General features: G+C 39.7%; 3 protein-coding genes and 1 pseudogene across 10 annotated transcripts in view; all 4 read left to right on the top strand.

Annotated features, from left to right (window-relative positions):
* radil2b (Ras association and DIL domains 2b) overlaps nt 1-5370 on the top strand; it is a 46147-nt gene extending 40777 nt beyond the window's left edge. For 4 of the 6 annotated variants that reach the window (XM_086063898.1, XM_086063897.1, XM_086063899.1 and 1 more), the window contains 4 exons: nt 336-696; nt 772-983; nt 4582-4721; nt 4808-5370. In XM_086063898.1, the coding sequence (XP_085920024.1) occupies nt 336-696; nt 772-983; nt 4582-4721; nt 4808-4901 (807 nt within the window). In that variant the 3' untranslated portion in view covers nt 4902-5370. Of the gene's footprint in view, nt 1-335; nt 697-771; nt 4722-4807 lie in introns of those variants that run through there. The other 2 variants (XR_015091574.1, XR_015091575.1) reach the window with 2 other exon arrangements.
* Nucleotides 5371-6121: 751 nt separating this feature from the next.
* On the top strand, nt 6122-8493 carry sult2st2 (sulfotransferase family 2, cytosolic sulfotransferase 2). Its single transcript, XM_086063902.1, has 6 exons — nt 6122-6370; nt 6745-6956; nt 7202-7328; nt 7424-7512; nt 7592-7772; nt 8243-8493. The coding sequence occupies exons 1-6, from the start codon at nt 6232-6234 to the stop codon at nt 8350-8352; spliced, it is 858 nt and encodes a 285-aa protein (XP_085920028.1). The 5' UTR covers nt 6122-6231; the 3' UTR covers nt 8353-8493.
* Nucleotides 8494-8757: 264 nt separating this feature from the next.
* LOC147157183 (E3 ubiquitin-protein ligase TRIM35-like) lies at nt 8758-11423 on the top strand (annotated as a pseudogene).
* A 2847-nt stretch (nt 11424-14270) lies between these two features.
* LOC147157182 (uncharacterized) overlaps nt 14271-15184 on the top strand; it is a 57038-nt gene continuing 56124 nt past the window's right edge. For 2 of the 3 annotated variants that reach the window (XM_086063893.1, XM_086063891.1), the window contains exons 1-2: nt 14277-14397; nt 14847-14920. The gene's annotated coding sequence lies outside the window, so the exon portion shown is untranslated. Of the gene's footprint in view, nt 14398-14846; nt 14921-15184 lie in introns of all 3 variants that reach the window. The other variant, XM_086063892.1, reaches the window with a different exon arrangement.

The raw sequence follows: 15184 nt of genomic DNA, 5'->3' as shown, positions 1-15184 counted from the left end.
TTCAATAAATAAATAAAGGACCAGCAGGTGGCATCAGAGTATAAGAGATCAGCCGGGGCCATGTTGCAATGTGAATATTGATAAAATTTTGCTATACTCTAATGCTAATTGCTGCAAAAACGTAAATAGATACACATATACTTTTTTTCCTGATGAAAGAAGTGACTCTAATATTTATTTTGGTAGGTTCCATGTTTTTATAGCAATAAAACACAATATTCTTTGGGCCTTGCAAAATCTGTCAAAATCCGGTAAAGCAGCCGGGAGCGAAGGGGGTTGCTTCAGTGAAAATGGCTGGGAGTGAATGAGTTCATTGTCCTCCATTTGTATTTCAGAGTATCACCATGAAGACCAAATCCAGACATGAAACAATGGCTACAACACCAGTACATTTACCTCAGCCTCCGCCAGCATCCTCTGGTTCACCCCCATCACCCCCTTCACCGTCCCTCCCCTCCTCCATCCAGTACCTGGATGAGTTCAGCTCCTGTGGCGCCCTCCTTTTGTCCCAGAAGCTTCGGAATCTAGAGCTGCACACAAGAGAAACTGAGACCATTGAGATGAGGAGGTCAGCACTGGACCCCTCCTGTCTCCTCACCCCACCCAACACCCCTCTCATTATAGATCCTGTTCATTTGGTTAAAGAAAACCGAGACACACATCCCTGGTCCCCTGATGTTGGTACACACGGTGAAGGTACTTTAGGGCTTAAATCTTCATACTTGTTTGATGATATCGTCAAAGAAAAACGTTCCATTACTTTGTCCTCAGGTGGCTTAATGTTCGAATGCCTATCTGCACTGAAAGATGACTATTTTAATCAAGATTACACCAGTATGAAAAGGATTTTTGAACTCATAGAGGAAGAGGAAGAGGAGGCCGAAGAGATGAGTAGCCATTTTGACGACAACAATGATGAGATCTTCAGTTTGGAGCTAGAACGTAACGAAAGTGGTCTTGGTCTCGCGCTCGTCGACACAAGGGTTAGTTTAACTCGATACTTTTCCTTAAGAGATCATGTTTTGCATGTTTTTTTGTAATGCAGACATGCAGTTTCTCAAACTGGGGTCTGGGGGCCCACAGGCGTCTGTAAGCGACAGCTTAGGGGTCCACAAAATAATTTAGGTGTATCTTTTTTTTAAGTGCATATCAACCTACATAAGGTGACCAGTGCTCCAACAACTAACATCCTAAACCAATTACTCCTCCAGCTTTGCGCCAATTAAACACTCAGATATGAACATTTCTAGTTATTGACGATGGATCAGCATCTTCTCGTTCTTTTGGCTTGCCTGGGTGAGGGTCGTCACAGCATGTCAGTCATTCTTTTACATCTGGGGCTATCTTCTACATCTTCCTCTCTAACCAACATCCCTTAGGTCTTCCCTCACTATCTAGTGACCTTCTTTTAGGTCTTCCTCTAGCTCTCTTGCCTAGCAGGTCCATTCTCATTATCCTTCCAGAAAAGAAAAAAAATGCGTCCAAATTTCTACCATACGTCTCTGCCTCTACGAACCTTTCTCATGCAGTAGTTTCTCTCTTGGTACCGTCATAGGCTTTCTCTAGATCTACAAAGACACAATGCAACTCTTTCTGACCTTTTTTGTACTTCCTCATCAGCATCCTAACGGCTACTCTTCCTTGTTACCCTTGGTCTAGCCTCCCTTATTGTTTCCCAAAACTTGATTGCATAGGTTATCAACTTTAGTCTTCTACATGATCGGTGTCAGAAAGGTTCCAGAACCGTGGTCACAAAATACATATTTCAAATCTAAACTACAATATTTATTTTCCCATTCTAATCCCCCGGGAGTCTAATTCACCTTCATGCAGTTTTGGATCCGCAGATCCATCATCACGGCCATCTTGATGCCGTCCATGTTTTCAAAACGGGTCCCTCTATGACCCGAAGAGCTTGGGAAATAGGAAAAAATTACTCTTGCTTCTTCTTACCCACTGAATGGATCAAACACTGCATGATTTTTGCAGACGCGCTGGTTGATATTGTACGCCACATTGAAATGTAAAATTTGTAGTTTAGGTTTGAAATATAATCTGCACATATCCCTTTTTAAAACTGGGCCCATTTCACCCTCTATGAACATCCTGGTCAAAAAGTCCATAGCCACCTCTCCTGGAAGCTTCCACACAACACAGTTCAATCCAGGCCCGTGGCCCTGGGCATGGGCGAACTAGGCGGTCGCGAGCCAGTGAAGAGAGAGAAAAAAAGTTTGCCAGGATTTTAACTTTAATCTCAGAATTGTGACTTTAAAGTGAGAACTCTCACTTTAATCTCAGAATTCTCACTTTAAAGTCAGAATTTTAATTTTGATCTCAGAATTCTGATTTTAAAGTTAGAGTTCTTACTTTAAAGTAAGAATTCTCCCTTTAAAGTCACAATAGTTAGAGTTCTTACTTTAAAGTAAGAATTCTCCCTTTAAAGTCACAATTCTGAGATCAAAGTGAGAATTCTGACTTTAAAGTGAAAATCCTGCCAAACTCTCTCGATCACTGGCCCTAATCCTATACATATATATATAACCACCCCGCTCCCCCCCAAAAAAAACAATTTACAATGAAAACGTCCAAGCCCTCGGGTGCTCCATTAAGAAAGCGGCAAAAGGAGGAGGGGAAAAAACAGGCCCAGGGTAGAGGCATGTATGTCAGTCAATCATCATTGTCTATAAAAAGAAACATAAAAATAAGCGTTAGCTTCTTAGCTTGCTTGTAACTTGTTTATTCCACCATTACATCCATGCTACTCTGTGCACCAAAGCAAATAAAACAGTCAGTCCAGTCCAGATACCTGCAAATAGATTTGCGTAAGTCATTGTTTCACATAACCACGTTGATTTATACAAGATAAGAATTGCATGGTGGTTTAATGTAAACAAATATATAGTAAAGGCATACTTTTTTCTTTTTTATTTGTAGTTGTCTGTAAAAATTGGTATTTATTGTGTGGTGTGCTATTAAATATCCATCCATCCATTCATTTTCTTAACCGCTTGACCTCACAAGGGTCGCAGGGGGGTGCTGGAGCCTATCCCAGCTGGCCTCAGGCAGTAGGCGGGGTACACCCAGAACTGGTTGCCAGCCAATCCCAGGGCACACAGAAACGAACAAGCATCCACACTCTTAATCACACCTATGGACAATTTGGAGTGTTCAATTAACCCACCATGCATGTTTTTGGAATGTGGGTGAAAACTGGAGTACCCGGAGAGAAAACCCACGCAAGCACGGGGAGAACATGCAAACTCCACCCAGGAAGGCCGAAGCCCGGACTCAATCTCACGTCCTCAGCACTGGGAGGCGAACGTGCTGACCAGTCAGCCAGCCACCGTCCCACCCTATTAAATATCATATATCTATATATTGTAATAAATTAATTAATTAATGTATGTTGCGGAGTTTGTGTGCGTGTGTTCGTGTGTGTGCGTGTTTGTGGAGGGGGAAGGGGGCAAATCTGCACGCTCGCCTCGGGCAACAAAACACTTAGGACTGGTTCCATCTCTGCATGCTTAACTCCCTATAAAGCCTAAACCATGAAATATATTAGATACAATTCTGATTCTTTGTAAATAGAGTATTTATTGGTCCTTTTGAACAAACAAGAAAACATTTTGTTAAATCAACTTGCACATATGACTTTTGATTTGTGTCGTATTTGATACATCCGGTCACAATGCTTTAAATGTGAACATTTATAACTGTCAAAAATATAATAATAAACAGACATATCAAACATATTAGTATTTCCAAAAATCTGAAAGATAATTTCCCACTATTAATAAGTATAGGTGTGTCTCCTTTCTCAATTGAGGCGATCTTGTAAGGTCGCTGGAAAAAGCCTTCAACTGGGTGATACTGTCCTCTAATGGATTATTAGTGCAATGCATGTGTCAGACGTCAGACCATATACGTGACGTCAGGATCTTAATGGGGGGAAAAAATGATACTATATAAAATATTATACTCATGAAAATGTCTTGTATTTAACATGATACATTTGACGTTATAGGGTTAACCCTGACCTACTGCATATTCGGCCCATCTCCATCTCGCTGGACAACCTGTATAGATCCTTCTCTCTGGTTTTACTGTCCAAACTGCCCCACTTCTTCTTAACTAACCTCATTGCCTGCATGCCACCTGCAGTTCCTGGTTCTACCATGAATCTCCTTTTCCCCTTTCCTGCCAAAAGACCCACCAGGTAATTACCTCCCGGTCTCTCTGATCACCTTGGCTGTATTTGTCTTCTGAAAGCCCCTTTTGCCCACCAAAACTCTGCCTCGCCTCTTCTCTGAAAGCCGCGACACACTTTCTCAGCTTTCAACATATGCTCTGCAACCATCCACGCTCACAATCACACCTGGGAACAATTCAGAGCGCTCAATTAACCTGACATGCATGTCTCTGGAATGTGGGAGGAGACCGGAGTACCCGGAGAAAACCCATGCAGGCACGGGGAGAACATGCAAACTCCACCCATAAGTTACTCAAGTAAACAGATTAAAATGTGCAACAAATCTGGCTTGGCCGTTAAAGTGTTGTTCATAGTTTGACCTAATATTCCAGGATATGTCACTGAAGGTGAAAGGAATCTTCATCAGAGCAGTGGTTCCAGACACCCCTGCAGCTCGCTGTGAGAAGCTCCAACCTGGAGACAGGATCCTTGCTGTTAATGGAGTCAGTCTGCTTGGCGCCCACTGTCTCAAGTAAACAGACCAAATCTACAACAAAAAGTATAAAGTATTACAAATCATTTTAAATAACCTTTTTTTTTATCCTTATCTTTCATCAGTGGTAAGGAGTTGATGCAGTCATCAGGTGATAGACTGAGGTTACTGGTGGCCAGATCTGATTGGATGGCCAAGGCTATACAGACTGAATGCTGACGCTGCGGAAATCATCCAAATAATTTGTTCACTCATAAAATCGGGGTACAGAGATCACTTACAATAACCTTTGTGAAACATAAAAAAATTGTAGCCTATACTGACATTGATCAGAAGCAGGGATAATGCTCAATTTCTGCTTGATTATCGGTATGTGTACCTTGCTTGAGGCTCATACATATTAAACCTGGTGTTGAGATTCTCTTCAGGCCTGCCCTGACCGCCACAATGAAGAACTGTATTGCTTTTTCTTAAAACAAAATGCACTATATATATATATATAAAAAAAAAAAAAATTCTCATTGGATTTAAAAGTTGGTTCAATAATTTACTTGACCGTATTTTTGTTTTTGTTTTGACATGTGTTTGTTACATGTTCCTGTAAATAAAGCCTTTTTTATGAATCTTCAGTGTTTAGCTATAACCGTGGCCTGGACATCGTGCTGCATCAACATTTCCAGTCCTGGTCATTTATGCCATCTACTGGCTGAAGAGCAGAATACTGCTTACGTGTAATAAAAAGAAAAAAGAAAAAGCTTTACTTTTCACGTGCCACTAACATCAGTTTCACTTATTGACGAAATGACTATCATATAGAAGGATGAACATTCGAAATCTGCACTCTCACACACTCTATCAAATTACAGTAGGTCAGAATCAGTTGATTTGATTTTTTTCAGCCTCAGAAAATGACAACACATACAGTAACTGCAACGGATTTGAAAAGCAAGATATTCCACATCCAGGTTTTCAGCTCTAAAATGATTTGTGTATTTTGTGGCAAATGTCTATTAGCCAAACCAACAACTTTCTGGCGTTCAAAAATTCCCCATTTAATCAGAAGAAAACCAAATTCAAGTAAGTTACTTTGTGTTACTCGGTTCACAATGTTGGCAATATGGGACCCCGTTTAGTTAGCATAAAAGATGAGCCAACGTGTTGCTTCATAGTTGCTAGCTAGTACAGTAGCTCTTGGTAGCAAAACGAAAATGATTTGCTTTATTTTTCTGAACAACTACCTTAAGTTAATAAAAGAGGGAAACTGAGTGAAGATGAGGGTCTCTCTCTCTTCAGTGATCCTTTTTACGTTTGTACTAAAGTACATTTCAGTGTACCTTTTTTATTTTATTTACTTAAGTTATTGAGTTCAATCAAAACGTTTTAAATACTTTTTCGGGTAGGCGTGACTAATGGCTGGCATGTCGTTTCACCTTCCCTTGGCCTGCTTCAAAAAGAGAAGACACCGGAAGTACCCGAGAATAACTCGCAGTTGACCAAAACGACAGCTGCTGAGATTTTGTTGTTTTTGTAATTTGTGCAGTTTTACACAATGACCGAGGCGGACTTGTACAAGGTGTACAAAGGGGTGTTGCTGCCCACTCGTATACACCCTACGCAGAGTTTAATGCGCTTCGAGACGTTCGCGTTTCGCCCAGATGACATTCTCGTTGTAACGTACCCCAAGTCAGGTAAGTCGAGCTTGTTTTCCACCAGCTCTGCTAGATAGAAAGTTTTTGCAAACAGAGTACAAACCGAAAGGCACAAAAACATTCCTAACTAAAAGGCTGTGATTATGAGTGCACTCGGCGTAACTCGTAAAAAAAAAAAGAAATGCAAGGGAGGCGGGTGAGGTGACTACTGACTGGCCGCTGGCGCAACTCAGTTGCCTTGCTTCCCATGTCCAGCAGGTGGCAGACTCACTTGCAACCATTTTTAACCTTACTTGCAAACAACATGTTACTACAAAAAAAGAAGATATACAATGCGTTATCGTTCTACACAGTATCTAACGTTTTTCTTTTGTGTTTCAAAAATCTTGTTTAAAAAAATATATTTTGTTAAGGTACAACTTGGATGCAGGAGATCCTCCCTTTAATTATGAGTGGTGGAGATCCTGCTTCAGTGGAGACCCTCCACAACTGGGATCGTGTTCCCTGGCTGGAGGAGGCTCGCAGTTGTAGCCTCAATCTTGATGACAGGCCTTCGCCACGCATGTTCACCACACATTTCCTTCCCCATATGATGCCACCCTCTTTCTTTAAAGTTAAGCCCAAGGTAAGTTTGATTTATTATTTCATCACATGCAGGACAAACATAGCACTGAATAATATTACAATTTTGAGTGAGTAGATTTTCGTGTGGGAGAGGGGGTCTTTTTTTACATGCATTCAGAAATGTATTGTGAAAAATGAGCACGGATTTTGTCCATATTTAAAATGGCATTTTTCTGTGTGATCCTACGTGGCCACCTCCATAGGCACTGATGAAACGTTTTTAAAAATTTCCCATCCCTGTTCTAGGTCATCTATGTCATGAGGAACCCCAAAGATGTATTCACGTCATCCTTCCATTATTGTGCGATGGCCTCCTTCCTGGTTGACCCGGGATCACAGAGCGAGTTTCTCCAAAAGTTTCTGAAAGGAGAAGGTTATTCATTTCTGATGTACTGTAAAGTGCATTTGTAATCATAACATAATGCACATTTTTGTTATTAACTAAACTGCACTATCTCTGTTTTCTAGTTATGTTTGGCTCATGGTTTGATCACGTAAAGGGTTGGCTTGATTATAAAGAGCGGATATTTTACATCTGCTACGAAGAAATGATAAAGGTGATGAAAAAAATTCACAGCCGCTATTATGTGAGAATCATTCCAAATGTAATCCTACTTGACTTTTTGCTTATTGAAGGATCTTAAAGACTCTGTGGCCAGAATTGCTCAGTTCCTGGAGAAATCATTGGGCAAAGATGTGATTGAGAAGATAGCAGAGCGATGTGTGTTCAAGAACATGAAAAAGAACAACATGTCCAACTACTCTGTAGTTCCCAAGGAAATCATGGACACCACAAAGTCGGAATTTCTCAGGAAAGGTATGTTGTTGGGCGCTTGTTTACGTATAGCATCAGAACAACAGTAAATCGGTCAGTGTGCTTTCATAGGGTGTTGTTTGTGACTGAAACCATTCTAGTCCCATCCCACAAAAGATTGTAAAAGCAGTTAATAAAATTATTTTATTGCTGTAACTCGAGAACTAGAGCAGACTTTTAGTTAATCATAAATGTGTTTAAGGTAAATTGAACACACTTTGCCGTACTTATCATTTTTCATTTGATAATTTTATATGTTTTAGTTTCGTTCAGTATTTTACGGAACTCCATTGTAAACACGACCCTTTGTATTACTTTTTAACTTACTAGCTATGATTATTTCATGAAACTGCACGTGTGAATTCCTTATTGCAGATCACAGACAGCAAAGTGTGTTTAAAGTTGCACTTTTAAATTGCTTTTTATTTAAATAGAATGGGATGACAATCAATTGTATTTATATCATGTTTCAGGAATAGCTGGAGATTGGAAAAACCAGATGACAAAAGAAGAAGTGGAGTACTTTGATGCTGTTTACGCAGACAACATGAAAGATCTGGATTATAAATTTGCATGGGATTAAAATAATTTTTAATTTGACATAATTTCTTGAGAATAACGTTTCTTGTTTTTTAAAAAAAAAGAGAAAAGAATATATATATATATATATATATATATATATATCCATATCCAAAATCGAGGGGTGGGGGATATTATGCATGATTTTACAAAAATAATACAAATTTGTTACATTTTATAGACATTTACTGATATCTACAAGTTGTGAAAAATATGTTATTTTTCTATCTAATATATGTACGGCCTAACTTTATTATTTTCTATTAAAGATGCTGTCATGCTGCTGTGTACCTTTCAACTTGCCACTGAGGAATGTATTTGCAAAGGTCTTGTTTGAGGTAAACACAAACATAATCATGTGTTATAAAGTTCTTTCAAGTTGAAGAATCAGAAATGAAAAGCTGCCAAGTGGCAACCTGAACAACTTCAATGTCTGCTTGGCAGACGTGGTTGACTCCCTGATGCCATTGTCTGTTGAAATGTTATTTCAGAACACAGGAGCACACTTTTCAGATAACTAAACTGGGAAGCAGATGCACTCGGGTACAAACAGACTTTGAGTTGCTTCAAGGGAACATTCAAAGCTGGGAGACAAGACAGTGATGTCTTCACTGGGACCATGGCTGGCCAAGTTGAGGACTATCTCCAATGTCCGTCCTGTTGGGACATCTTTAAAGATCCTGTCATCCTGCCGTGTACTCACAGCTTCTGTCGCTCATGCGTGTGCTGCAGTGGCGGGACGAGAAAGGAGAACGAAAGTGTCCAGTCTGTAGAAGAACGTGTGAATCGTTGGCTCTACATTCAAACTTGGCGCTGAATAATGTGAGTCTTTTTTTTACAAACCTCAGAAGAATCGGACGACACCTGCAGCTTACACAAGGAGAAAGTCAAACTTTTCTGTTGGGACCACCAGGAGCTTGTGTGCCTCAGATGCAGAGATGAACAAATCCATGCTGGCCATGAGTTCTATCCCCTCGATGAAGTTGCGCGAGAGCCTAGAGCGAAAATCCTGACTCACTTTTCAGGCATGCAAAAAAGCTTCAGAGATCATAAATATGCTCGAGACAAGCATATTGAACTCGCAGAATACATCAAGGTCCAGAGGAAGCAGGTAGAAAGAAAGATTAAGAAGGATTTCGAGAAGCTTCACCACTTCCTGGAGGCTGAGGAGGAAACCAGGTTGTCTGCTGTGAGGAAGGAAGAACAGGAGAAGCGTCGGACGATGAAGATCGATGCTCTCACCAGAGACACAGCCGCTCTGGCAGTCACAATCAGAACCACAGAGAAGCAGCTAAAATCTGATCCCGTTTTCTTCATGAAGAACCTCCGAACCACAGAGAACGATCCAAAATCTGCCCCATGGTCCCAGCTGGCTCGCACGGGGAGCGCTGTTGGATGAAGTCAAACGTGAGCAACCTCAAGTTCGTGTGGGAACGAATGAAGAGGACGGTCACCTACAGTCCCCTTCTTCTGAACCCAAACACGGCCAATGAAGAACTCAATCTGTCTGAAGATCAAAAAGGACAGCAGCGTCCAAAGAATCCAGAGAGATGTGTATGTACTGGGACTGCGTTGTGCTCGGCTCTCCTTTGGCCTCGGGAACACACACGTGGGATCTTGAGGTGGGAGACAACGCTGACTTGAAAGTGGGGGTACAATATGGTGGCCACTAGCAATCGATAACGTTCAAGGATGATAAATACAAATGTAGTACTTTTGGAGAAAAAAATCATCACTTATTCAGGAAACAAAAGAGGATCCGAGTTCATGTGGACACTGACAAAAGATTACTTTCATTCTCTGATTGTTTTACAATGACTGAATTATTCAAAACAAAGTTAAGCTTCCAGTCCGTGAATTCTTCTTATAAACCAAAACTGTTGCCTTACTTTCACACAAAGGATACAAGCCCTCTGCAAGTAATACCACTTACACCACGGGTGGATCTTGTTTCTTTTGATAGAAAAGTTCATACTTAAGTGACAAAGAAGTAGACACATTTTGGGGTTAAGGGGCTGGCTGAAGCCAACCAATTTGAATGTATTTATTTAAAATTGTATTTATTAATGAACATTAATCAAAATTTTACAATGTAAATGTGCCCAAGTTAGCTAAGTCAAGCTAATTTTCATTGGCAGTCCCTTGGGCAGATGTAAAATGAGTCATTGAAATCACAAATCAATTTCCAACAATATACAATAATATTTCATGTACAGTTGATAGTGCTTACAAATCTCTCAGTTTTGGCCCGACTTTAGCCACTGTTTCTGTTTTTTGTTGAAGACACTTTTATTCACCTCCAATTTAAGGTCAGCGGGGAGAGCATTCCAAAGTTTAGTTCCCTGATAGCAGAAGCTAGACTGTCCAAAACTTGTTCTAAACTTTGGGTGCTCACAGTCCCCACTTATTGAGGCTCTGGTGGTTGGTCTACAAAAGCGTCGACGCCTCATCATGAGACCAGGTAACAGTGGTGACACACAGATGTACAAACATTTAAAAGACAGTTTCAAAATACTAAAATTCACAAAATGTTCAAAGGTAAAAAGCTTGTGTTTTTGAATGATTTCATAATGGTGCCAGCTCATTGCTTTCCTATCAAAAAATTAATTGCCTTTTTATACAGAGAAGTTATTGACTTCAAAATGGAGGTGGATATTTGTGACCATGCTGTAACGCAAGGAGAGAGAACCATTGCATGCATTTACAACAGGGCAGCTTGTTGTGGTAACTCTTTTTGAATGAATCAAAAGCAATTTAGATTTGATTTAACCTTTTCGCAAACATAGTTTACATGACTTCGAACTTCAGATGTTTATCCCAAACAACACCCAGATATTTTGTTTAGAATTGATTGAAACATAATTAAAAGTTTTGAAAACTCGAGAATTAAAATAAACTAAAACAAACTTTATTTGAAACCTGTTTCAATAAAGAAAGACATTTAGGCAAATCTATACTGGGTTCATGTTTTTTTTTTTTATCTGACCCCAGAGTAGTGACATTGTCGAATGTCGAGTTGTCGAAATAGTTTTTAATAGTTTGTGTGGTGAGCGTTAGTTTAATACCGCATATGATCAGGGGACGTTTGTTGTCATTTGGACCCATATGCACGTTATCCATGTAGGCAAATTCTATAAATGTAATTTATAATGTGGTTTACTGTCAACAAGTGTGAATTTGAGAACATTTTAATATTTTGCAATTAGTATAATATTCTCAACAACAACAAAATACATTATCTAGCTAGATGCGTATCACAAAGCTCAAGACAATATGGTACTGTGTGTGCTCATGTGAAGTCTGATATATTACGTAAAAAGTTACGGTATGCTAGAGGCTAAAATTGAAAAGTGTTGGTACTCCATCCGTACTGTGTACTGACCCAATTTAAACCACTGAATGTATTATAAAGTATGAACTTTTTTGGTTATTTAAGCAGAAGACATTGAAAATTGTTATAATTGTTTTTATCAGTTTTTTTTATTTTTTTTTTAAAGTTATTATACATTGCGTCAAATAAAGACAGACAGTCATGGGACATGTACAGGCTATCTGATTCTAATCCATAAAGACACACACAAAAATTTGAGTATTGCACCACTGGCTGTATAATGTATCTGTTTGCACAGTGAAGATGTCCTGCCATGTTCTCATGCCCATCTGTGTGTCTTCCCTGCGTTCTGATACTGATTGCGCCTTGTGATTCAGTATTCACTCCTCCCAGTGTGCCTCGGCCTGGAAGCTGCCGTCCTTTAAGTGGAATGCATATTCCGTGTTGTCTGATTCTTTTGAATGCGTTATCCAACCGTTTATGTCTCCATTTTGCGTTTTTCTTCCTGGGTTGGACTTGTGCGTTCAGAGCATCGCTGTCAGAGGCTGTCCCGAATATCTTTAGTGTCTTCGTATCTCCGGAGTTTATCCCTCATGTCGGCAAAGCTAATTGCTGCATCACTTTGACTTAGGGTTATGTGGATAGCAAATGGTTTGTTAGCTAGACCCTTCAATATAATTGCAACGAGCAACCCTTCGCTCAGCGTCTCACGGGCATTTTGGAGTGCCGTAATGGTGGTCTCTCTATGTACAATATAGTCCATGACACTCTCACTGTTTGACTTCTGAAGCGATATCAGCTCCATGTAGAGGCTGACAGTACTCTCTCAATATTTGCAGTGCCTTTCGTCCATCATCTGCTGCTTCTCGCATCACCAGCGACAAACTTTTGTTGTCCAAACATTGTATTAGCTCTGCATATGCGGCATTTTTCGCCTCAGCATCTGCTTCATTTTCAGCAGGATTCAAAATAGTATCTTTGAGCCCTTACAACCTTAAGTGTCCCAGAAACTTAATTTCCCACAGTTTGTAATTGTTTTTATCACCGCCATTTCGATTTTGGTTAGCCGCCGACTCATAGTTTTAGCTGTTGGCTTACTTGCAGTTATGCTCGCCAAGACCAATGATTGCATTTTTTTCCTGGTGTTAAAATCCTGGTATTCCAATCATGTCCTGGTCTTCAGTTGAATATTGGGCTTTAGTCAGATCCTGGGACCAGAAACTGTTAGCAGAGTCATACCACTATATCGCGTCTGTACTATTGTGATGAAAGAGCACACAACATAACTATATGTCACCCTAGAAGAAATAATTACTTTATTACACTTCAAGAAAAAAACAAAGAAAAATAATTTACATAACACACATGCAACACAGTAGCAACACTGTATTATCAATACATTGCGCAAAGTTCTGTGGGAACATTTGACATTAGATACTGTTGGAAATCAATTCTTTGATTTCTGCGTGTTCAAATAAATTCAAAGTTGAAATCTGTGAACAAGTTTGCCAGCTTTATTTCAGATTCTGAAAGCCACTTGGAGCTACTGCTCAATCATCGCAGCTCACCCACAAATGTGTTCTTCTCAAAGTTCATGCATGCATATATACCGAAATCGTTCCCTCCCCCTGTCATTGACAAAGAGAGTACCATTTGGTCTCTTCTCAACATGTAATATTTTCCTCTCACAACAAGTCTACACCCCCCCTCTTCTTATCTTAAACACTTCCTAATAGGATGTGGGCAAACACCTTGGCCCCCACCATCTCCCTTCACCAGAGATTCCCCATAAAACTCCACACAGAGCACAGCCCCCCCTTTGATCTTGTCCTGTCAGCAGAGTGAAATACAATCAGGCCATCTCCTATTGAGTTTTTTCAGTCCTTAACAGATGTGAGGTAAACAATTGGCTTCCTAGATAAACTATTGAACTCTGTAGAGCTTTGCACCAGAGATTCCCGCATACCTGCCTTGTGGATTCCGACACCTCACTTCCTTAGGGGGAAAACAGACCACATTCTACCACAGTTGTATTTATCTAACTAAAATCAAAAACACTTTGAAGAATATATATGTAAAACAGAAAAACAATGTTAATAATTCTAACAATACTAATACCATAGTGAACATTAAAGATACAAGAACTGGGCAAAGGTTCTCACAGAAGTTTTCTTTTTATTATTATTATTAAAATGATGATATTGGTGAGTTTTGTTATTTGCTCCACAGTGTTCCAGTCGTTTGGGGCATAAAAAAAAGACAAGTTTGACTGAAAGGAGTGCCGACTTTGGTAAATAGTTCTCAATGCATGTTGTGCAAGAAATTAGGTAATAGAAAAAAACTTCAGTGTCCCTTGCGTGCAGAAACAAAAGTGTGATTAAATGCATAGCTTTGTGGTCTGTAATTAAATAATGTTATATAGTATGTAATATACCCATATACAGTAAATTATTAAGAAACGAGTGTTTACTAAAGTACTCTAATAAGCATGTCTTCGACGTACCTCATTATGTGTCATAATACATCTATTTATACAGTGTTCTCAACCACAAATGAGCAATAATACGTCCTACTTTTTTGTGAACCTGAATGCACCACCATGCTAGCAAGGAAGTACTGTACTGTATATGTATAGCAAACAAAATAAACAGCAGTGTGCTCTGCACTATTGAGGTCGCCGTTTTGACCATGGTAAAGTTCACACATCATCAATGTTACGTGAGTCATTGTTTTATTTACCTGTTTAGAATGTCAACGTAAAGCTGTGCAGCGTGCAAGCAACGATAGCCAGTTAGCTTGTTCAGCTAACAAAAGCATCCCCGACAGCGAGCTTCGTCACAGAACCCGGCCGGCTTCTACTCATGATCAGTCCGCTATACACCATCCATGGTCTTTGAATTCCTATTCAATTCCAATATCTGGTGTCAGTCAAAGTTCGCTCCTCCTTTATCAATAATTATACATAACTTTAATGTGACTGGACTGAATGCGTTCTGAAAGTTTGTTCTTAAAACCGTGCACCATCCAACTTCCGCAAGGAGTAATACGCACTTAAATAAGGGCAGTAAGAAATGCGTTCATTTGTCGTCCACGCCGAGCAGCGCAGGGCGCACATAAGGCACTCAATCGTTTGTTTTCATCTGACAATTCTACTGACCCCTTTGCAGGGCCTCCACAAAGCAGGAATGTGCAGACCCCGTTATGAGAAGCCAAAGTAAACCATCAAACTGATGTCTGAAAGGTACCGTATGCTCTTGGTGACTAGTTCTGTATTGGCTCTGGAAAAGCACAAAATAAATTTTTGGGTTCATCATTATAATGCTAAATCTAGGCAGTACGTTTTTGTTTTTTTGTATTGACTTTATTATTTTTCAATTTTGATTTCAATTTGATGAATTTAAACTTGCAATGTCTTTATATATATATTTTCAAATCATTGTGCTTTGGTAAATAACTATATATGCTCATTGAAGGCGACATAAAGAAACAGGTTTAAGGGATGCTT

This window comes from Leptonotus elevatus, chromosome 20, assembly GCF_054856555.1.
Source record: "Leptonotus elevatus isolate MCC_2025b chromosome 20, RoL_Lele_1.0, whole genome shotgun sequence".
In the NCBI taxonomy this organism is placed as follows: domain Eukaryota; kingdom Metazoa; phylum Chordata; class Actinopteri; order Syngnathiformes; family Syngnathidae; genus Leptonotus; species Leptonotus elevatus.
The sequence above is the reverse complement of the archived record's forward strand: the minus strand, read 5'-3'. Positions and strand labels throughout refer to the sequence as shown.